The following is a 24,313-nucleotide window of genomic DNA, read 5'->3' on the forward strand; positions in this document are numbered from 1 at the left end:
AAGCTCTGCCTGATGAGCCCACTGGCCTCCCGGCTGGAAGCAAGGGTCACACTCTGGAACACAATCCTGCTTGTCCTGCCCTGCAGTCTAGTAGGGCCTGTGGGCTGGGCCAGGGGCTCCATCACACCCCCTACCGCCCTGGAGTGTCCAGCACTACAGCCCGTTTGCCAGGGAGCATCCCCATTAGTGCTCCCAGACCTACCGGGCCTGCCAGGCAACGCGGAGCCAGGCATAGGTGGGAGCAGCCTGTATACCTGGGGGCCTGGGAGCTGCAAGCATGCAACGGCTCTCACTGGGCAAGAGCCTGAGAATCCGCCGCCCGCCAGAAGTCCGCGGGAAGGAAGGGGCTTGCTCTGGGGGCCTGGTGCCCTGCTCACAGCACCCATCCTCTCCTCCCACCCCATCCCCACCCCACTGGCCCCACCCATTCCGGCTCCTCTCCTCAGCCTGGTCCTGCTAAAGTGCTTCGACCCACCACGGCTGCTGCATAATTCAGGAGGCTAATGGAGGCTGTAGCTCCCACTCGGGCCAGTGCCCTGAGGGGCTGCTCCGGCCGCAGACGGACAGACAGGAGCCAGGATTCGGGGGGGAGGGGGGGGAGAGGCGGGCAGCTGAAAAGGACCCTCACAGAGGTCCAGTTGTGGCAGGTACAGGTAGGGGAGCCCAAGGCAGGGGGCAGGTGGCAGGTGTAACCACTTGACTTGGCCACCCCCCAGCTCTGGCAGTAAACACTGGAAAAACACCGTTCATGAGCGCACACCAGAAAGCTGTCTGTGACAGTAACACCCCGAGGCACAGGCAACACCCCCTCCCTGGAACAAACCGACAGACAATCAAACCCACACAGGACAGCCCAACGGACACTTAACCCCATAGCACACAGCCTGACAGAAAACCACCGCCTGCATGGAACAGCCAGGGTGACCCTGACAGTCCCACCCTTCCCAGGGGAGGCTGGTTGATGGTCACCACACCCACACAGGACACAGACAGAACCTGCGGGACCCCACCTGACTGGACTGGTCAGGGGCCACAGGAAGAGTTCCACATCACACTCTAGTGGCCCAGCCCCCAGGGGAGGACCCCCACGGGTCCTGGCTGCGGCCTCTTCACTGCCTGACACCCCTCTCCCACCACCCAGGCCCAGGGCAGCAGGAGGGGCCCTGAATATGCAGGGGGCTGGGCGCTGGAGGTGGGGGAAGAGCCTGCGAAGGCTCAACCCCGATGCAGGACAAAGGGCTGGCCTGCTCCCTGGTCCTAGCCTCAGCCCTCCCCACTGGGCGTCAGGCAGCACGAGCATGAGGGCCCAGCGCACGTGCCAAATACCCATCTCCTCCAAGAACAGCCCTGTCGGGCACTCAACAGGTCATGTGTATGGGATGGATGGACGTTGTTACAGAAAATGTTCATTTGAGCAGGTGGGGTCAGCCCCTGGCTAGTGGTGGGGTGGAGGTGGGGGGTGCTGCACTGGGTCAGCTCAGCTGGGGAGGGAGGGGAGACACAGTGGCTGGTGCCACAGGCAGGGACAAGAAGTAGTGCCTGGGTGGGACCCCTGCTGGGGGAGGAGGCTCCCCTCCCCGCCCCCCCATGCCGTGCTGAGAAGTAGGACTGGTCAGGGGACCCAGTTCAGACCCTGAGCCTATATGCACACAGAAACTCCCAAACCTGGAGTCAACACCAAGCCCCAGCGGCAGGGACATGAAGAACTGGTACAGGCTGACAGGACGGGTGGGGGGTCTGCAGGGTCAGTCCCGTCCTTGGAGGGTGATGGACAAGACGCCCCACAGGGAGGCAGCTGTTCCTCAGCCCAGCTTCTGTCCTGAGACCACCCTGGCCCTGGACTGAGGGGTCTAGAGGTACCCGAGGACGCTGAGAGACGTGTGAAGAGATGAAGTGAATAAAATCAGTGCAGAAGCAACCATTTTACAGCGTGGCTGCTCCAAGCCAGACACCGCCCAGACCCCTGTCTCCTCCTCTAAATCTCATGAGCCCTGAGGTGGGCCCTGGCCCCGATTTAAAGATGAGGAAGCAGACTTCTGAGAGATGGATTGATTTTCTGAAGGTCACACAGGTGAGTCAAACTCGCACCCAGATCTCTGAGTCCAGAGTCTGATTTCTGAAGCCCCAGGCTGCGGGGCTCTGGAAGCAGCCGGGGCTGGCAGGTCATTTGATCTGGTCACAGGAGACCCTGGTTATTCTGTGTTACTGCAGCACCTACACTAAAGTCTTCACTGCATGTTCCTCCTAGCGTGTGCTGAGCTAACGGGATTTACAGGATGGTCCTCACCCTGTCCTAGGGCCAGGAGGTTAAAAGGAAGTCAAGCAGTCATTGAGGGCCCCAAGAAAAAGGAGCTTCTTGGGAGGCAAGGCAAGGCAAGGCCTGGTCACGCTGCCCCACTTCCTGGGAAGACTCTCCATCTGTGACCGGGCTTGGGGATCAGCACTTGGCTTCGCTGTGGGAGCTGACAGGGTCCCTTCTGTGGGGTTGGCCTGGAAGGCCCAGGAAGCAGGGCTTGCCATCCCCAAGGCAGGGCTCAGTGGAGTTATTTCTACAGTCCAGACTTGCAATGGATGAGTCCACAGGAGGGAATGACCAAGAGTGGAGGTGTGTGGTGGCCGGTGGTGCTGAGGGGACCGGAGCTGGAGATGAGGAGGCTGGAGAGGTCGGGATGGGCATGGGGGAGGTGACGGACTGGACGGGATGGAGTGGTGGTGACAGCAGTGGCGTGGCGTGGCGTGGCGTGGCGAGATGCACGGACAGCATTCTTACCTCTGATTGGTGAACCACCTGGCGAGGTAATTTGAATGCAAATAAGATCAGAGAGAAGCATTAGTACAAAAGGAAGGAAAGCCACAAAAAGCCAAACCAGATAAAATAAAACATGAGAAAGGGGCTTAAATACACGGAGAAATCGAGGCCCGAGTTAGGCCGACGCAGGTGACAAGTGCGCAGGCACCAGGCTGAGCCAGGCTGAATGCAGGTGAAGCTGTGTCCCCCGGGTCACTGGCACTGCTCTGAGGAGGTGAGGGAGGGTGGGGCCAGGGATATCGGGGCTGAAGGTGATGGGACTCAGGAAGGTGGAATCAGGGCTCCTGCAGACCCAGCTGGCTGAAGCCAACGAGGGGAAAAGTGAATAAAAGTAGTAGCAACCCCACTCCTTAAGGGCACCTAAATTTCATAGGTGGGTAAGATTTCAAAACAAAGCACTTACCAAAAGCAACCAAGGAGGTTAAGCACACAGAAAGGGCTAAAGGGAGGGCCTGCCACAGGCCACCACCACCAGGCCAGGTTTCCCTCAAGCAAAGCAGACATACCAGCCAAGCCCCACCATGGGACTCGGGGTGAACTTACACCCCAGTAGCAAACGCCTTCTACAGCCCACTCGACCCTGCTCAAAAGCGAGTAACTACTGAGTTTACCCCCAACCTGACTGGTGAGAGCCAGAGGCCGGTGTCCCCTCCCTGCCTGTTCAGTGCTTCAAGCCCAGGGGGCCAGACGCACACCTCCAAATGCCTGTTGCAGGGTGGTTATGAGGTCTGAACAGCTGCCTTCCCAGCAGGTGCCTCCTCTGAGGCTGTGTTCGGGCCCCATCTTCTACCTCCGCCTCATCCAGAGGAGTGAGGAGCCTCCGGGCGAGCCTGGGCCCAGGGCTGTCCACCCTGACCCTCTCTGCCCATTGCTACGGGAGGGAAATATGCCAAAAGACAAATCAAACACTGATTACTCTCTCATCAAACTCGATGACAACTGCCTAGGAGGAATTATCCATGTTCACACGGGAAAGATGAAACAAGCTGAGGAACAGTAAGTGACTTGCCCAAAGCCCAAGGTCACATGGCCTATTAAGTGAGGTCGCAGGAACTAATCACGTCTGGTGCACAGCCTCCCCACTGCAGATACAGAGGCTGGAGGGGAGGAAAAGGCAGCTGCTGGGACCTGGGCTGGGGGTGTGAGGGGCTGCAGAGAGACTGGGAAGAACCATCATCACAGTGATCCTCCAGGCATGGTCCAGGGGACCTTTAGTGGCCCTGAGACCCTTTCAGAAGGTCCACAAGGTCAAAACAATTTTCATGATACTAAGAAGTTATTTGCATTTTTCACTTTTGTTGTCTTGTGAATATAGAGTGGAGTTTTCCAGAAGCTCCGTGAAGTGTGATACTGCAACAGAGCAAATGTGGAAGCAGATGTGAGAATCCAGTGACCATCTTCCATCAAGCCCCAAATTAAAGAGATTTGTTAAAGTGTAAAACAATGCCACTGTCCTCGTGAAATGTTTGCTTGAGGAAACATAATTATTTTTCACGAAAACATATTATTTAACATATAATGGTTTTTTTAAAAATCATTTTAAAGTTTAAATATTTAAAACCTTTTCAGTCTTAATATGTAATATGGTAAATGCTGACAGGAAAAACCTCCAGAAACGAAAGCTCCTTGAGATTCTCTAATATTTACAATCGGAGGTGCTAAGACGAAAAAGTCAACAGCCACTGATCTACTTCTACAGTGCTTGCTGGACACGGCAGAGGGTGGCTGTGTAAATGGCCCAGGACTCGGACCCCTAGCTTCTGGCCTCTGCTCTCCCCAAACCTAACCTGCTGTGTGACGAGTCTTTGGACCTCTCGGAAGAATCATTTCTCTACCAAACTGAAAGAAGAATGTGCCTTACCATTTCACAAGGTGGGTGTGGGAGACTGGCAGGGACCCAGGAGTCTGCATTGCTCCCGAGAGGTGCCAGTGTGCTCAGGCCAAAGGGAAATCATGACCATGCACCGCCAGTGTGCCCGCCTGACAGACCCAGACCCTGATGGGTGAAGAGGGTTGGGGGGCAGGCTCTTCTGGTCAGAGCTGGGCCAGCCAGCAGAGTAGGGGACTGCAGGCGTCAGGCCCACCCTGAAGCCTGCTCCGCCCTTGGCTCTGGGTCCTATCTGCCAGAGCCGGTGGGCCTATGCCTGCAGCCAGATGCTGGCATCTCTGCTCAGGCCCTGTAGTCTCAGCTCAGGTTTCAGAGGGTGTGGAAGGAGGCTGTGCTCTGGGTGAGAACGTAGCTGTGTGGATCAGGTTGTCCTCGACGGTGATGAGATGGCGGCTTGCACATTCAGGCCACTGAGCAGAGCACGGGAGGTCTCCTTGGCGCCCTGTCCAGGCTTGGCAGAGCGTGTGGGCCACCAGCTCCTTTCAGGACCCGGCAGTGGCTCTGAACCCCACTTGGAGACTGGCCCCTGCTAGCTGCTCCAGTGACACCATCTGCTCCTGACTTGATTTCCATTCTCCCTGAACTTGTCTCCATTCCTCCTGGGTCCACCATGGGCCTCGAGTTCAAATTCCCAACAGGCTCCTATGTCAGCACGTCATGTCACTTCAGTGAGGAAAGCGCCCGTGGAGCAGAGCTCACACGTGAGTAAGGCTCACACCAGCTGCCTTCCTCTCCAGCTCCTGTTCCGGGGCCATGCCCCGTGACATGTGCTGTAGCTCAACCTGCAGGTGCCTGACAAGTTCTGGGGACCGGTCAGGGAGGGCCTGAGCTCTGGAGAGGATGGGGCCGTGGAACTCTGGAGGGCCTGCAGTGTCCAGCCACTCCCCAGGTCCCAGATTTGGTGTATGCGATACTAGAAGGCCTCTGGGTGACTGCACAGGGGGGCTCCCTGGCTCTGGATCTCCACATGTGACCCCAAGTGACTCCCCTAAGTCAGCTGTAAAGTGGGCATGATAATCACAGCCTGTCCTACTTCTCAGGCTTGGGGAGAATCAAATGCAACAAAAGGCAGGAAAATACTTTGTGATCTGTCGGCGATGCGTAAACTGTGACGGTCCCTGTAAACGGCTGAGTGCTTGGGGGCCTGATTCCACTCCACTGAAGGGATATCCCTGTCACATGTGCAGGGCACCCTTTTAAGTGATAACAGGACAGGGGCAGCAGCGACTGGAGTGGAGGGCCAGACAGCAATGGGGGAGAGAATCCTGTCTATCACTACAGAGGTAGGGTGATTGAGACCCCAAGGGTGTCATCCTAGGAACTGGACCCTGGGTCCACAACCCTCCAGGTGACGGCTTCCAGGTGGCAGTAAAGGTCAAACGAGGTCTTCCTCAGAGCTAAGAAGCAGGAGAGGTGGACACTGGTCTGCAGGAACAGGGCCCAAAGGTCACGTTCATGAAATAATTTATCAGAGATAAATTTATCAGAGATACCTGTCCTACAGGTGGGTTTGTGCTAGGAGCTGGGGGAGACCTTGCGGCTGCACGGCAGGGAGCCAGACCCAGGCCCTCCCTGCAAGCGGCACCTAGCCTAAGTGAGCAGAACAAGAGCCAGGCAGTAACAACACAGGGCGGGTGCGTCCTGAAGGAGTAGGCCTTACTTAGGCAGAGGAGGGAGAGGCTTCATGATCTGGTGAATTAGAGCAGAGGGCAAGGATGGGGTCAGGGTGGTTCAGGGCAAGTGGGGAGTGGCCACCGGTAACAAGAGCCCGGTTCACGGAGCCCTCCCAGTACCCGAGGCAGCAAACTACAGTTTCCACTGCTGTCGTCTCACTTAGTGCTTACTGTCACTCCGTTTTAATGGTGAGAAAACAGAAGCTCAGAGCAGTTAAAGGACTTAACAGAACTGCTAAGTTGGGTAGCTGAGATGGAGGAGGTAAAGCTGGAGATGTGAGCTGGGAAGATCGAGAGGGGTTCCGTGTGCCTTGTTCGGGAGCAGGTGCCCGGCCACTCAGGCAGTGAGAGGCCACTGCGGTTGTCGGAACATGGAGGCACCAAGGGGAAAACTGACAGCTGCTGGGGGACAGATTCCCGGGGGGAGCCTGGAGGCAGGGAGGGCAGTGCTCGGCACTGCGATATGGCCGAGGCAGCAGAAGGAAAAAGAGGGGTCCAACATGAAAACCATGTGGGTGATGAGAAGATTTGATTCTTCCTCAATGGAAGAGTCGGGGTGTGTCCCAGGTTTCGGGCTGAGGGGGCTGCCACTTGCCGGGAGAGGGTCAGGGTGGGGGAGAAGGGTGTGGCTGTTTGGGAAGGAAGTCACCACTCATGGCGGCCAGGGTGACACTAAGAAGGCAGATAGGTTTTTTTAGTCTAAAGCTCAGGTAAGCTGTGTGGTGCTGGAGAGATAGACCTAGGCATGCAGGAGTGGAGAGGCGACCTGAAGCTGCAGGAGCGGGTGAGCTGGCCTAGGGGAAGGCCCTGCCCGTGGGGCAAGGGCAGGGTGACAAGGGCTCCCCGGCTGGAGGAAGGAGCAGGGGAAGGTGAGGCCTCCGGGAAGACAGGAGTGAGAGGGAAGCCAGGGAGAAGGGGAGGAGCAGCAGCCAGTGGAGTAACGGGCAGGCGCCGACTCACTGGGCAGTGAATGGGTGGCACAGGGCCTGGCATACAGTAAGCACTGCATAAATACTTGATGAACAAGCACGCAAGACAGTGTGCCTTCCCAGAATTGCTGCCACGGGCAGTCAGTGCCATTCTGGGGTGGAGGCCAGGCTTGCAGGGAGGACCATCTGCCTGTTTGGGGAGCCTGCCTGGGCGGACTGTGGGGAAATGCAGAGGAGCCGAACCATGCCGGCCACTGGGCAGCGCTGGGCAGAGGTTGCAAATGCTACCGGACCATTTCCTGCCTTGATTATGGCTGTTTTAATTAACTGCGTTACAGCTGCCTCCATCTTGTTGAGTTTTAATTAAATTAAATGAGCTAACACTTCGTAGGCCGTCTCAGACGGCCATGGCTAGGGCCTGAATCCTGCCCTGCTGGGCAGCTCATCCCTCCCTCCTCCCCTGGGCACTGCAGGGGTGTCTACCTGATGGGAGGTAGCAGGGAGGGGCTGGAACCCCAGAGAGTGGCAGGGGCACCTCTAAAGCCTGCAGGGCCCTGAAAGGGTTAGAGTCACGTCCTCCTTTGCAGTGTTGACATCACAGCTGATGGGCAGCAGGGGCTCTGGTTGGTGCCGGCCATCTTGCCTGAGCCCACTGGCCTGCAGCTAGCAGGAGTTTCTGGACCAAGGTCTATCGGTCCAGCCCTTGCTGGCGGCAAATGCAGAACGCAGCTAAGCTGATTCTGAGCCTCCTTTCCCGCCTGCGCCGTTCCCACAAAAACTGAATCAATTATCCTGGCGGGAGCCTCAGAGGTGGATCAATCAATGGGGCGACACCTCCTGCCTGGTCGTGACGGCATCCTTGCTCCCGGGCCTCCGAGCTGGCTCGACTGAGATATCCAGAGGAGACAGGTGGCCCTGGTGGCCAAGGGATGGCAGCAAGTCCTCCTGGCTCTAAGCTCCTGAGGTCCAGCCTTTTGAAGCCTGATGCATAAAGCATCTTTGGCCTCTTGGCTAAACCCTGCTGTCTGGAGAAGTAAGGAGAAGCATCACGAAGGCCCCCTCGCAGGCCAGGCTATAGGAAAAATAGAGGACGAACGCCCATAGAGCACCCCTGCAGAGCCCAACGCTATGCTGGGGCACATCACTCATGCTGCAAGGAGCCGGGATGGACCAAAGTCTAGACTCTGATGATCCCAGGAAGGTAAAAGAATCACCGATGACTAGACCTCGCTGTCCAGCTCTTTCCTGGGCCAGGTGGGCCTGTACCAAGATCTGGCCTGCCCAGTGGATGCCCTCTGCATGGCTCCAGAAGGTCGGCCCCAGGCTGAGACCTCCTGTGGCTCCCAGGTATCCAGGCCCAAGAGGGAAGGCTGTGCTTAGTTTCAGCTGGACACCTTTCCTAAAGTCTGTGCAGCCCCTTGTCCCTCACCCTCTGCTCACCTGAACGCAGCTGCTTGATGCGGCCATTGCTCGTGGCAGGGTCCACAGGGAGGAAGTCCTTGAACCAAGAGATCTCTGGATCTGGATTCCCGCCTGCTGCACACAGCATGGTGGCTGTGCGTGCCTTCTCCACCACCTTCAGCTGAGGCCCCATGTCGATGGAAGGGAAGCCAGAGGGCAGCTGTTCCTCTGCAGACAAAGGACAGACATGTGAGTTAGGGCTGGCACTACCTGCCCTCTAGAACCCTCTGCTGTGGGCAGCTTCTCCTGACTCCCAGGTTGGATGGCACCCTCAAGACCCCTGTCTCCCAATTCCTGACTTTTAAGGGTGGAGCCTGCTCCACATAAGGACTGGGGAGTCCTGAGTCCCACTACCCAGGCCTGCCCTCTCTGGGGCTCAGGCGGGGGCGGGGAGGGGCTACAGTGGGGCCCGTCCTGCCCTGTCAGGGAGTTTCCAGGTCTGAGAAACAATGCCTCAGAGGGGAGATGTCAGCACTTATCTCTCTGGGCCCCGGGAAAAACAAGGATTGATGCTCTGCTGGCCACAGCAGAAAGTGCTATACAGATGCTGGGCTGCACGTGGCCCACAGCTCATACAGCAGCACCCAGAGCCACAACTGAGCCCAAAAGCCCCCTGTGCTGTCTAATCCCCATTCCCTCTTCTGCACGTGCAGTGTCCCCTCCACTGTTCACATCTAGCCTCTGGCTCTACAGCATAGCAGAGCCCCACATCACAGCCTGAATTCTGGACCTGACTCTGGGTACCCCCTGCCCTGCCAATGACCCCTCACTCAACCCCTGGTCCTGACCCTGACCCATTCTCTACTGCAGTCGTGACCCTAACCCTCGTCCCTCACTCACTGGGGGCCGTGGTCAGGCCTGGGGACCATGTCAGAGCATGTGGAGGCTAAGGAGATAAAAAAACTCTATGAGGAGTTCACCAAAATTTGATGAAGGCAAAACCCTTCCCTGGCTGCCTTTTTCCATCTTGCCAGGGGTTGGCGACTCACATAAGAGTCAGTTCCCTGGAAGCAACAGGTATCAGCGCATCCTCACTCCTGCTGCACCTAGGCTTCTGCACACAGCCCCTGAGGGGCTGCCGGCACAGGCTCTGGACTAGCACAGGCCACATAGGGCTTAACCTCCACCACTAACTAGCTCTGTGACCTGGATGCATTACTAATCCTCTCCGTGCCTCCATTTATCTGGAAACAGGGTTCAAGTGCCTACCTTGTAAAGCCATCTTGAGGACTACATCTGATGATGTATAAGTGCTGGGCAGTGTCTGACACAGAACTTGCACCAATGAATATTAGCTGACGTTATCATTATAACTAGCAACGGCTAAGCCACCAGGGCAGACAGGTACCAAGGCTAGGGCCTGGGGCTGATAAGAGGTCCTCCCCACCAGAGTGTGTGTGTGAGAACTGGGCAGAGTCTCTCCGTCGGTGTGGACGCCAGGCACGCCCAATAGAGGATGGGAACACTGTCAGTCTTCCTCTGGGGCAGGGGGTGGGGGCAAGGCTCTGTGGTGGCAGCGACCAGGATATAGCACCGCCTGGACCTTCCTCTCTTGGGCCCAGCACAAGATGGATGTGTTGGGACACTTGCTGAGGTCAGGCTCCTGTGCCGGGAAAAAGGCACATGGCATTCTCAGAAGCGATTCTAGAAAGTAAAGGCTTGAAAGGCTGGTTCTCCCTCTAGACTCTCAGGGAACCAGGGGGACTGATTGGGGAGGCAGGCAGGAGAGGAAGCTGGAGGAGCCCCAGTAGGCAGGGGCAAAACATCCCTCTATCTGCTGCTAGATCCCAGGAGAGGCTCTGCTAAGGTTCCAGCATCCCAAATGCCCTCTGGGGCATCCCAAAAGGACTGTGGCCCCCTCAGGAGAGGGGGGTCTCAGGCTAGGGAGCAGTAGGATTCCCAGCACGGCCTTGCCTCCTCAGCCTCTCCCAGTAGCTGGCAGGATGCTTACTTCCCCATCTGCAGCCCTATAAATTCCAGATGTGAACCCAGCATCTCCTTGGCTGTAAATATGATCCCACTGTGTCCTGACTTTCAGCTCTGATTTTTAAAAGGAAAATGTTAAACAGTGGCAGGAAAAAGGAAAGTGGCAAGAAAACACGACTTGGGAAATACCAAGCAGGAAGCAGCCTCCTTTGGGTCTGCTGTCACTTGCTTTCACAGAAAGGCCCAGGCAGAGGCCCAGCCTGAGGGGCCCGCCCCCTACACCCTCCTTGCCCTTCCCAGCAGCTGGGGGACACTCAGGAGAGTGAGAGCCACCCTAGCCCACCAGGGTGCCAGTCCTGAATCCTACTCTGCTCAGTTCCTCTGAGCAGTGGGGGCACAGGGGTGTCAGGGCCTGCCAGAGTTCGGGCCCAGGAGTCAGCTGGTCCCCATCTCCACCAGCAAGGTAGATCAAGGGAGAAGGGAAGAAGCGCAAACACCTGCAGCCCCGTGTCCCGGAATCTACTCTGAATTCCTAACACAGGGAAGGTCTTGGGGATTTACGCCAAATTAAGGACAATTAATTTTCCTCCCTCAATTATCGCGCCCTCAATGGCTCCGTCCTTGGCTCAGATCATGCCTCAGGCACTGCCGCCAGAGCCTAAAACCGGCATGTGTGAAGAGCTGTCCATAAAACAGCGGGACCCAAAAGCCAGTCCCTTGTGCCAACTAGGCTTCTAGGCAGAACTGGGAAGGCTGCAGTTCTGCACCTCCAGCGGGGGAAGCGTGTCTCACAGGAGGACTCCAGCCCCTCGAGAGTGACCGCACTGCTGTCTCTTCCTTCTACACTCCCCAGGAGGCCTCCGGCACATTCAAATGTAGCCAAGGTCAGCAGCTGTTTACTGATGCCTGTCGTGTGTCTGGCCAAGCTGGGCACTAGGCACGCTGGTGTAAACTGACCCATCCACTGGTCCGGCACATTTATTCCCTGCACACCCCCAGTACCCACAGGGATCAGGTCCACCATAGCCTGAAGCACTGAGGCTAAGGACCAGGGCGAGTCTTTCAGTCAGACTTCCCACGATCACTCCAAACCCATCAGCAATCAGGAAAACTGAGGCTCGGATATGAGAAGTAGAAAGTTACAGTTATGGAGCATTTATTATGTTCCACGCACTGAGTTAAAATGCTTTAAAAAAATGAGTTAATCTTTGCCAAAACCCTATGTGGTAGATGAGTGAACCGGGGCTTAGACACCCGCCCAAGGTCACACCACTAAATCTGAGGTAGGGCCGGGACGACCCCCGGGGGTGGGACCCCGCCCAGGCAGGGCTGGGTCCTGGGCTCTCTCGGGAGGGGCGGCCCGGGGAGCAGCGCCACCATCCTGCCACATACCACGCCCTCCGACGGCTTCAGGGCTCCGCGCTCCACAGAAGCCCGCTGCACACAAGCTGCACGCACCCACACCCCGATGTGTGGTCATCGAGTCCCCTCAAAATCTGTCCCCCCCCCCCCGCGGCTGCGGGTGGAGGGAAGGGCTCCTCCCCCTCCAGGCCACCCGGTAACCATGGCAACGCGAGAGGCGGGCTCGCGGAGGAAGGCTGCGCGTGCCCGCGTCCCAGCGGGCGCGCAACCGTGATTGGTCCAGGCAGCTGCCGCCCCTCCGGCCCCCGTCTGGGTGGAGCGGGCGTGCCCCTCCGGGACCCCGTTCCTCCACTCCAACTCCCCACCTCTCTGCTTCCCCCCCCCCCCTTAGGCTTCCTTCCCGCTCAACCGCCCAACCGCGTAACTGGGGTTCCCTACACCTGCCTCACAGCTCAGCCAGGCATTTGCAGTGTCTGTGCCTCTAGGGCGGAGGCCCTTCTGTTCTCTGAAAAGGGGGTCCTTGGGAGAGAAAGAGAAGTCCATGGGGCCTTTAAGGGGCTTCAGAGGTACCAGGGAGCCTAAGTCTCTACAGCTGTCTGTGGATTTCACCTGCACGCACAGGTAGGGCGCGCACACATTCCCAGGGCTCTCCCGCCAGGACCACTGTCTGCGTACTTGGGGTGGGTGCGCAGGAGTACATTAACGGCTCCTGCACCAAACTGCACTGGTCTTTATTTTATTTTATTTTTTTTTAATTTTTTTTTTTAACGTTTATTTATTTTTGAGACAGAGAGAGACAGAGCATGAACGGGGGAGGGTCACAGAGAGAGGGAGACACAGAATCTGAAACAGGCTCCAGGCTCTGAGCTGTCAGCACAGAGCTCGACGCGGGGCTCGAACCCACGGACTGTGAGATCATGACCTGAGCCGAAGTCGGACGCTTAACCGACCGAGCCACCCAGGCGCCCCTGCACTGGTCTTTAGATACTGCAACGGGAGGTCTAAACTCCTTCCCTGCTGTCCCCACTGGGCAGAGGAAGATGACAGGGTGTGTGTGGTGGGGGGAAGGGGGTGGAGGGAGACTAAGGCTCAGAGAGGGGTAGACACTTGGCCGAAACCCCACAGCAATGGTGGAGCTGCTTCAAATCCATGACTCACCTTCTATCTTGGTGGCTTCCTGGAGGAGGAGACAGTCACAAGAGTACTAAACCCTTGAGCATGGGAGGCAGGAAGAGATTTCTGGGGGGAGGGAGAGACTGCCCAAATAAAGGCTAGGGGGAGGGTGGGGGGCCAGTAGTAAGGTGAGGCTGGTTGGAGCTAAGGCAAATGTTGGGGTTCTGACAGATGAGGCCAGAGTAGGGGTGGACAGGGGATGGGCTTAGGCTGGCTGCGATGGCTGGAGGAGGGAGGCTGCAGAGGCCCCTACAAAGCACACACAGGTTTCTTTGTCCAGCTCAGCCTGGATGCCTCAGGCTGAGTCTGGGCCAGAGGGAGGGGGCTGCACCAGGGAAGCTGACAGATGGAGACGCCTTGCAGGGTCCTGGGGCGGGCAGCACCGTCTGTCAGCACGACCTTCTCACCCGTGTTTACCCAGCTTCATGGCGTCTCTGTGCACACGCAGGCACACATCGGCACACACGTACACAGGCTCCCTGGGGTGGCACCATCTGCAAGCCTGACCTCCTCCTCTGTGCATGAGTGTTGGGCCTGGCCTCACCCTGTCTCTGAACACAGACACCTAGAAACATGCACAGCCAGGGACCCACAGAGATATACATGGCGAAAGAGACAGGTGCAAAAATAGAAACCTCCACACGCATATGGAGGGGCACCTGCAGTGACAAGCACCTGTAGAAACAAGACTCATGCAAGCAGATCCAGAGGCAGTGCACACAGGCACTCCACACACATGTGGAAACATGCAGTCAGAGATACACGTATGCTGAGGCACGTGTACCCAGAGACACAGGAAATGCAGAGACGTGTAGAGAAACACGAAGAAACGTCATGAGTAGCGGGGCAGCTGGTTCCCCCAACCCCTGTGCACTCTAAGGAAACCAAGGCCACCTTAAGCCTTGTCCCTGAGGCAGCTCCATCCTTTGCAGGATTGGGGCCAAGACACCACCTATCAATTCAGATGCCTTCCCCAGACCTACAGTCTCCCCGTCTCCCAGCTTCCAAGCAGTAAGCGGGGGCCTAGGGAGCCTTGGGCCCATCTTCCTTCACAGCTTTCAGTCTCCATTTTCAGCTTTTTCTAAGAGAAAACTCCCACCTCTTGCAGCACTCAGATTTCATCAAACTTGGCATCTTAAAAGCCTGTTTTGTTTTTGAATCTGAGCTGTTTGGGGCCTGTCAGCAGTGAGAGCCCAAGAGTGGTAGTGAGAGCGGAGAGCAGCCGTGGCCTCCCCCTCCTCCAGGGCTTCCCTGGCACCTCACACTACCCTACTCAACCTGGTTGGTGAGGCCTCAGGGCCACACACACTCAAGTGAATCCTGGGGCTGTCCCTGAGCACACACCTCAGCAGCACTCTGGCTTCCCGGGCCCTGGCCCAGGCTGGACTCGGCTCCTGGGGTTCCCCCACCTTGGCCCTACTCCAGGAAGATTCTTTTCATCCATTTACCCCCCTAGGTTCAGACCACAGACAGCCTCCCACTTACTCCTCAGACCCCCGCCACCCCCACTGCTTCTGGCCAGCTCACCAAGGTCAACCATGACTCCACGAGACTAAATTCAAAGGGCACTTCTCAGTGTTCATCTCGCCTGACCTCTCGACAGCACCCCGCCCCACTGACCACTCGCTCCTCCTTCACATGCCTGTCTTCTCTCCATCCCCGCAGCCTCACTCCAGGTCTCTCTCCTACCTCTCAAGCCTCTTCTCACCAGATTCCCAGGGACCACCCCGCCACGTGCTGCCCCCCAACATGAAGCATTAGCCAGCTGGGGCTCCATCCGGGCCCTCTTCCTCCCTCTTGGCTCTGGCTCCCTGAGATTTGCCATTTCTCAGCCTTCAAAACTCCATTTCCAGAGGTCCCTTGAAGTGCTGGCGAATCTGCACAGGCCTCCTGGATTCTTCCGCCTGGATGCCTACACACGCCTGATACAACAGATTTCTAACTAGACTCGTTGACTTGCCCTTTCAGACCTGGTCCTGAACCGTAGAAAATAGTACCACCATCTACCTGGGCCCAGAGCCATAACCCACAGTCTCCCACCTCCCCAGTTCCATAGTAGCCAGGCAGGTCACCACTCTTTCTCCACCGCTTCTAGCCCATTCTCCCTTCCTCCCCTTCCTGCTGCCTGGGTTTAGGCCATTACTGCCTGTAAGGCTGCCCCAATCTCTCGCTGGTCTCCTTTCACCCTGCTCTGCACCCCCAGGGACCTTTCTGAAGCATACATTTGATCATGTCATTCCTCTGATTAAAATCCTCTCTCCCCAGGCAACCAGAGGGAGGCACCTTACTAAGGATGGAGACTGCACACACGGGGGCATTTAAAACTTCCAACTTGGCTAGCTATTCCCAGAGCTGCTGGGCTCCACTCTGTGGTCATGAGTCTGTGGGAGAGGGGAGCCAGCAAGGAAGCCAAACACATAGTAGGGCCTTGTAAGTACCTCTGAGTGCAGGAGTGGGGAGGAGGGGCAGGCTGGGCGCAGGGGAGGTGCCTACTGCCTGTCTAACAGAAGAGGCAAGTGTACTGCCTATACCACAGGAGGACCACTCAGAAGGGAGTCCACTTGGGCCCTTGGAGAAGGATCAAAACCAGAGAAGATGGGGGATTCTAGGTACCAAGAAACCCAGAGCCTAACCTTAGGCCCTCCTGGCAGTGCCCACCTACCTGACACCTCTCCCAACCCCATGCCTAGGGCCCAGAACTTTCCAGGAAATGGCTGCAGAGCCTCATGTCTGCGGGGTCCCAAATGCTACAGTGGTCATGATGGGGGATGGGAGGTGTGTGGAAGGATAGGTCAGAGAGACCACAGTCACTGGACCAGAAAAGCATGTAGGTCATGCCTTGGCTGTGAGGGGAGGGGCAGGAGCTGGCCTGGGTTCTAGGCCTTCTGTGGCTGCCAATTAGGGCGGTGACAGGCCCAGCTTCTGCAAAACCAGCCTGTTACCCAGACACCTATGTAGGCAACAGGGAGAGGGCACAGCCTGCCACTTGGGAAGTCATCCTCTGCCTGTGGTAGCTCTTTATCCCAACGACCCCAACCCCAAAGCCAGGCCTGGGCCAGGGGCAGGGAGGAGGGTGGGGTAGGGAGTGCTGACTCCCTGGGAAAACACCCACCCGTCCTGAAAGCAAGCTCCCTTCAGGGTCTGCTCTGGGTCCGGCACAGCCCAGGATCTCAGGACAGGGTCATATGTTGCTCATCAGCCCTCTTGTCCCTGAGGCTGTTTCCAAAAGGACTGAGTATGGGGGTGAACAGTGAGGGGGGGCAGTCTCAAGAGGTCCTTCCTCACCCCACAGGTCCCAAAGCCAGCCAGGGTCAGAGCCACTGCAGAACCTGGGGGTCCAGGCCCAGCACCGACTGACCCCCTACCCCAGTCACTGTCCCACTTGCCTAACGGCATCCCCTGAGCCTATCACAAAGTAGGCAAGACCAGACACACTCCATGTGTGGCACCCGTGGGTGGTATGGTTCTGGTCAGTCGACTGGGTGAAAAAAGGTGAAAGGCAGCCTGGCCTTGGTAAGAAGAGGGGAGGAAGAAGTGGAGTCCCAAGGTCTGGGCGGGATCGCTATCTGGTGCACCCTCCCTCCTGGCCTGGCTGCACAGGAAGTGCTGAGGAGCTACTGTACTCGAGAACAGGTCAGCCTGACCACTCGGTCCCGCGTTCATCCCTGTCCAGCCGTCCTGCCTGCCAGCAGCTCTGAGCAGGGAACCCGTGGGTCCGAGAGACGATGAGCCCAGATGCAGCCTCTCTGACCATCCCCCCAGTGTCAGACTGACCCCCACACATTCAGCTCAAGATGCTTGTCGCCCACCACACTCCACACACACACTAATGCGTGCACACACACACAGATACTGCATGGTATGGAGTGTATACCACCTACTGTATACACACCCCCTACAGTGCTCATGGGCACACAGGCACGCACACAGGCACACACAGTCCGCTGCACACCCTGTGCTGTACATGTAGCACGTAAGGCACACACCCGCTGCATTAACACCATGCCATGCACCTCACACAATGCCTTACCCTGGCACACGGGGCACCCACAGCACACACAGGGTGCCTGTAATCTGCTGCATCCATGATCACAAGGCAAACGCTGCCACCTGCACTCTGAGCCGGGCCCCTCCAGGACAGAGTCAAAAACAGCCCATTCCTGCTCTTGGGCTCACCCGCCCCCCCACCCCAAGTCCTCCACCTCTCCCCCTCCCCTTCCATCGCCCTCCAGAACCTACCCAAGTCACCAGGGCCCTGCCCACATCTCTGCTGTCTGGCCTCCTCCGGGGCTTTCCTGACCACTGTCCTGCCTGGCTTGGAACCCACTGGCTCAGCTGAATCGTAACCTCCAGAATGAGCTCTAAGACCCTCACTCCCCCCACCTCCTGGAGGGAAAGGCCAAGAAGCAAAGCCTGCCTCCCCTCCCCCTCCCTCCAGAGGGAAAATGTCAGATTCTCTGTCTCAGTGGCGGCAGCGGGCGGGTTGGAGGGGGAGTGATTCAGCCGCTGCCTCAAGAGTGCGGAGTGAGAAGAGCTTTTCCTGCCATTACCGGGCGAGGGAGAGGCTGGCGCGCTAATGGCTTCAATTACCACTCAGACAGGAACACTGGGCGGCAGGGCCCTGTGCTCGTCACAGCCTGGACAGGCTCACTCCCAGTCAGCTTGTGCTGGGCACCCCTACCCCGTCCACAGCCATGGGTGTGGGGGGAGGGCAGGCAGCCGGCTGCACACCACAGGGCAGCTGGGGCACATTGGGCCACACCTGGTCACACGGGGAGTGGCAGTCCTGTCGGGGAGCTGGGTGCAAAGGCCGGGACCAGGGAGAGGCTCAGGGAGCCTTAGGCAGTGTGGGGTGTTTCCCGAGCCACGTATGGGGGAGGCTGGGCCTGTTGCGGAACAACACAGGACAGGGGGGAACAGGACCAGACTCGCAGGCCTGGGCTCCCTTTTGGGGGTACACCAATTCCTCCCCTGAGCCAGGTCGCCGCAGGTGGCCCTCAGCCACTCCTCTGAAAAGCCCAATGCGCAGTAAGCATGACCGTGTACTGGTGCTTTTGGCCTACATGCAGTGTGTGACGCCAGAAGAGGACTCCACTCTTATTCCTGTCCCCCAAACCAGCTTCATCCTCACCCCAGGCTTCCTGAGAACCTGTGGTGGCCTCCCGGGATTGGCCCTGGCTCTCCTCCCAGTCACACTATCCTTTCTCCCTGCTCCCTCCACACCCCCCAACTTTCCAGGCCTGCACAGGAGGGCAGGGAGGGGTGGGATGGTCGCTGTCTGGGCTGCTTCCTCCTGGCCCCACCTCCTGGCCCCTTTGAGGCCTCCTACTCCACTCCTTTCTGCCAAGCCAGGAGCCTGGTCAAGGTTACACAGACCAACACGGTAAGTCAGCATTTCATCTTCCTGGATGGGTGTTTCAGGAGGAGGAGGGGCTCAGAGCTCCGCCCTCACGGGGGACAGGAGCACAAGCAGGGCAGGGACCTGCCCCACACTCACCACGGACCTCCTCCCACAGCCCAGAAACACAAACAAACCCCAGACCCCTGCTAGAGAAACCTTCATTCAAGAATGCCCCTCAGGACGGAGGGGGTCCCTCCAAGTCTGAATCCCCTCACTTTCCGAGCCTGAAAGACCAGCTGTATCCTCCCCAATCCTTTAAAAAACAAAGCTGTCCAGGGCAGTGGTGGGGTTAGGAGAGTGTCCACAAAGGAACAGGGGCATAGAAGCTCTGGCAGGGGCTGGGGGGGGGGGGGGCGGGGAGTGGAGAGGGGTGGATTTCTCTTTCAACACTAACCCAGAGGTCCTCTTTCTTCAACATGACAGTCTCAGAAGATGCCCTCTTGGGCAGGAGCCACAGTTCTGGCCCTTCAGCCAGATGCCTGGATGCCAGGGTAGGACAGAAGGCTCCCCGCTGGGGCAGATGCCAACAGGAGGGAAGGCAAGGCTGAACTACTTGTCCCCTGGTTAGAGGACAGAAACTGAGCTCAGGGCGCTTGGCAACCAGTGGTCCTGGCCCAACGCCTGTCCTCTGGGGCCCTGCTCCACAGGGGAGTCCCCTCCATGGGAATGGACCATGGGGCCGCATCACCTGGATGATGCCATGGGAGCCAGGTACTGCCAGGATGTACAACTTCCAGCACAATAGCAGCTACCGTTCGCTGGATCCTGCAAGGTACTTTACATCATATTCAATCCTCCAAATCAGCTTGGGCAGTAGGTATTACATCCCCATTTACAGGTGGGGCAGATGAGGCTCAGAGGCATAGTTACTAGTCAAGGTCACAAGGTAAGAGAGGAAGTGGTCTGGAGCCCCTGCTCTTAACCACTGTCTTCCACTGCCCCTCTAAACTGGAGATCCCCCCATCCCTCACCACCCACAGGAGACACACAGGCACGAGGAAGTTACTGAATGGATGCATGCAAACACATAAAGCCATAGCGTAAAAATGGCCAATGTGAAAAGATGTTCAACTGCTCTTGTAATCAAAGAAATGCAAATTAAATTGAGATGCCATTTTTTGCCTATTAACTTGGCAAAGACTTTTTTTTAATGATAATTCCCACTGCTGGTGAGGATATGCAGAAAAGAGGCCCTCTTATGCCCTGCTTGGTGGGAGTGTAAACTGACACAATCTTCTGGAAATACTGAAAGGCTTAAAAATTCATGTGTCCTTTGATTCAGCAATTCCACTTCCATGAATCTAGAATAAGGAAATAATCAGGAAGGTGAACACATCTGATCTGCAAGAAAGTGTATAGCGCTTTGTTTATAAAAGCAAAAAAAAGAAAGGGGGGGGGACAACGTATGTGTCCAACAATAAAGGAATGGCCAAATAAACTAAGGTACTTCATGTGATACCTACAGCCATTAAAAATAATGATACAGAATATTTAACGGTGAGGAAGATGTTCATGATGTGTTACGTTAAAAAGTGGTCTACAAATGAGGGGCACCTGGCTGGCTCAGTCAGCGGAGCACATCACTCTTGATCTCGGGATTGTGAGTTGGAGCCCCACATTGGGTGCGGAGATTACTTAAAATCTTGGAGGGGCGCCTGGATGGCTCAATCAGTTAAGCGTTGGACTTGGGCTCAGGTCATGATCTCACCGTTCAGGGGTTCAAGCCCTGTGTCAGGTTCTTTGCTGTCAGTGCAGAACCCACTTCAGATCCTGTCTCACTCTCTGCCCCTCCCCCACTTGCACACGCGCGCGCGCGCGCTCTCTCTCTCTCTCAGAAATTTATTTTATTAAAAAAAAATTTGTTTTAATGTTTATCTATTTTTTGAGAGAGACAGAGACAGAACACGAGTGGGTTAGGGGCAGAGAGACAGGGAGACATAGAATCCGAAGCAGGCTCCAGGCTCCGAGCTGTCAGCACAGAGCCCGACATGGGCCTCGAAATCACGAGCTGTGAGATCCTGACCTGAGCTGAAGTTGGGCGCTCAACCGACTGAGACACCCAGGCACCCCTCAGAAATTTTTTTTAAAATAAAATCTTGGGGGGAAAAAAAGCAGTCCACAAATCATTGGGCAGGGCCCGATCCCACTTTTCTTATACAATTGACCCTCCCACAACACGGGTTTGAACTGCACAGGTGCATTTATATGTAGACTTTTTTCAATATGGTATAGGACTATATTTAAATGTATTTTCTCTCATGATTTTCTTTTAAGTTTATGTTTTTAGTAATCTCTACACCCCATGTTGGGCTTAAACTCGCAACCCTGAGGTCAAGAGTTGCATGCTCTACTGACTGAACCAGCCAGGCACCCCTCTCTCATTTTTCTTTTTTTATTTAAAAAAATTTTTTTAAGTTTACTTATTTATTTTGAGAGAGACAGAGACAGTGTGAGTGGGGGACAGGGAGAGAGAGAGGGAGACAGAATCCCTAGCAGGCTCTGCACTGCCAGCGCAGAGCCCAACGCAGGGCTCGATCCCACAAACCATGGGATCATGACCTGAGCCACGCCAAAACCAAGAGTCAGATGCTTAACTGACTGAGCCACCCAGGAGCCGCTCTCATGATTTTCTTAACGAGATTTTCTTTTCTTCATCTTGTTTTATCCTAAGAATACAGTATATAATACATATATAAGAGATGTGTTAATTGACTTTTATGTTATTGGCAAGGCTTCCAGTAGACCATAGACTATTAGTAGCTAAGTTTTGGAAACGTCAAAAGCAATATGCAGATTTTCAACTGCTTGGCAGTGGTGGGGAGGGTTGGCAAACTAACCCCTGCACTATTCAAGGGTCAACTGTATATATAATGCCTGCACAGAAAATGGGCAAGGAAAAAACCAAATGTTACTGAAAGAGGCAAAATAACATCTGATTTTTACTTTTTTCTACGTGCTATTTCATATTTATCAAATTTTCAACAGCCAACAGGTATTGTTACTGCAATTTTTTTTAAAAAAAGGCAACAATCAAGGCTCTATTTTGAAAATACACACAGACATATTCAGACTGATGAATCCATTGTGGCTGGGGACTGATCATGTCACTCCCTAGCCCGTGGCTTCTTACATCCCCAGGAAAGTGTTCAATTCTTAGCCTGGGCCTGTGTGATCTGCCCTCTAACCTCCCCAGGTCCATGCTGAATGGTTTCTCCCCCGGCTTCTCTCTGTGCCCTCGAGCTCCACCCATCCCCCAGACCAAACTGAACTACTCAGAGTTCCGTGAAAATTCCCTTCTCTCCTCCCTCTGGGCCTTGGTATATGCAGATGCTGTTATTTCTGCCTAGCCCCCCACCCCAGCTCCTACTTATCCTTAGGACTCAGCTTAGATAACAGCTTCCCCTCCTCTGTGCTCTCCTACCCCCCTGGCTGCCCCCATAGGACTTACTGGAAACTATATCAAGGGCAGGGCCCTGGTCAGATGCCCCCTGGACTTTACAGCAGCATTAGGGAGTATTTGTGAATGAATGCAGCAACCATCAGGTGAGAAGACACTAAAATCCACCCACAGAGTCCTAGCCCCCAGCCTAGGGCCCTGGTTCATAAGGGAACACACCCCTCTGAAGCCCACTGCCCCACAGGACAATCAGATCCACCGCTACAAGCCAAGTAACCCAAACGATACATAATTGCAGCCCCACACCTCAAATCAGACCTCAGACCCAAACCCTACCAGAGCAATGGCATGGCTCAACAGGACATAAAGACACAGGTGGCCTCGGCGCAAGCCAAACAATCCAGGCCAGATCCAATGACCATCCCTGTCCACTTCTGACCTTTGCTGATGCCAAGATGGCCAGTTTTCCTTTCTGCCAAACACACACCCGCCCATGGCAGGGACGGGGCTGGCTGACTGGCTCTTCCCACACGTCATTCTACCTACCCACCATGCCACGTTCCTCTCCAGCACGTACCTTCGAGCACTGAGAGCTTGGCACTAGTGTTGATCTCTCCCAGACTGTTGGTGGCCGTGCACTCGTAGATGGCTTCATCTCGTTGCGCCCGCAATGGCTGGATCCGCAGCACGGACCCTGCCCCATCATCAAACTCAATCACCTGCCAGAGGACAGACACAGGGTCACAGTCTGCTCAGGATCAGACATCCTCCCACCTCCAAAAGGCCCCTGAGGAGGAAGACCAAGGAGAGGGGATGTAGGACCAGAACCCAGAATAGGATAGGCAGACCCTGAACTCTCTGCCAGCCCCTTCCTACCCAAGGTCTTACCTCAAAGCGCTGGGAGCTGACTTTCTTCCCCTTCTTCATCCATGTGATGCGTGGCTTGGGCTCCCCTGTGGCTTGGCACACAAAGGAAGCCACTCCTCCCGACAGCCCAGTCTGGTCCTCAGGGACTTTAATGAAGACAGGTTTGCCTGGAGAGATGGAAACACCAAGTCACCATGACACAGTCACCACCGACATCACCAACACTCCGCAGGTGGCAGTCATGGGGGGGGGGGGGGGGTTGTGTGTGTGTGTGGCAAGATCTATAAAGAAAATATGAATAGTGACACCTAACCCTTACACAGTGCTTACTATGTGCCAGGCACTACTCAAAAGAACTGCAGTATATGAGGTGGGTGCTATAATCACATCCGGTTATAGAGAAGAAAATCAAGGCACAGAGAGGTTAAGGGATTTGTCTAACATGACACAGCTGGTTAGTGGCAGAGCTGAGATTTGAACCCAAGAGTCCTGTGTCTGGAGTCCATGCTTTAACCACTATACTACTCTCTGTCTCCCATCCCCCATCAGTTCCAAGCAAGAGGACAAAGGCATGCTGAGTGCTGCCTGGAAGAGCCCCAGCACCTCTCAGACTGGTCCCTCCCCCACTGCTCTCCATCTGGGGGATGGTACCTCCATCTACCCCAAGGCTCAAGCCAGAAACCGTGATTCCTCCTCTCTCAGCCCCCACATACCAGCAGTCCTGAAAGGCCTAGACATTCCACCTCTTTAAGTGTCTCTGGACGTCTTCCCAGGTGAATGCTTTCCTGTAAATCTGCCCCGCCCCCACCCCCACTGACTTGGCTATTGCCTTCTGATAGCCTGTACATCTCCCCGGCGTGTCCACTGGGAGGTAGGGGAGGGGAAGGAAGAAGGGGGCTCAGACACTGTACTGTCATGCCCATATCACCTTGGTACACACACCAGGGCTGACCTGGAGCACCTGTCCCTATGAATCCCACCCCCTGGCGGGGGTCACAAGACCAGAGAAACCTGCTTTTCATTAAGATGTAGCAACGCCTCGTTAATCCTGACAGAGGATCCATTTCCTATTAATCAGGCCAATGAACAGCTCCAGAAAGGCTAATACCGTGAGAAATGACCTTTCAGACCACCTGCTCAGTACCAATGAGCCCAGGCCTGACCTGATCTCTGGCACAGAAACACGTGTGTGCAGTGATGACCATCCCTCGCTAAGCACCCACTCCGCACCAGGTACTTTATCTCATTTAGTCCTTCCTCGTTGTTATCCCCAGTTTACAGGCCCAGAAAGGTGAAGTCACTTGCCCAAGATCACACAGACAACGAGTGGCATTTCCGAGGCTTGAATTCAAGCCTGTCTGACTCCCAAACACCTGGTACAGAATAGTGGGGCTTTATGAAGAGCAGGGTCAGTGGTGTGCTGGGGG

The 24,313-nt window shown here is 55.9% G+C and overlaps 1 protein-coding gene across 6 annotated transcripts in view; it reads right to left on the reverse strand.

Moving 5' to 3' along the window:
- The window catches only part of PTPRF (protein tyrosine phosphatase receptor type F), an 88,258-nt gene that overhangs the window by 41,641 nt on the left and 22,304 nt on the right, over positions 1–24,313 (reverse strand). For 5 of the 6 annotated variants that reach the window (XM_049617307.1, XM_049617308.1, XM_049617306.1 and 2 more), the window contains 3 exons: positions 22,908–23,053; positions 22,597–22,738; positions 8,740–8,928 (listed from right to left, as the gene is read on the reverse strand). In XM_049617307.1, the coding sequence (XP_049473264.1) occupies positions 8,740–8,928; positions 22,597–22,738; positions 22,908–23,053 (477 nt within the window). Of the gene's footprint in view, positions 1–8,739; positions 8,929–12,078; positions 12,216–22,596; positions 22,739–22,907; positions 23,054–24,313 lie in introns of those variants that run through there. The other variant, XM_049617309.1, reaches the window with a different exon arrangement.

This window comes from Panthera uncia, assembly GCF_023721935.1.
Source record: "Panthera uncia isolate 11264 chromosome C1 unlocalized genomic scaffold, Puncia_PCG_1.0 HiC_scaffold_4, whole genome shotgun sequence".
Lineage (NCBI taxonomy): Eukaryota > Metazoa > Chordata > Mammalia > Carnivora > Felidae > Panthera > Panthera uncia.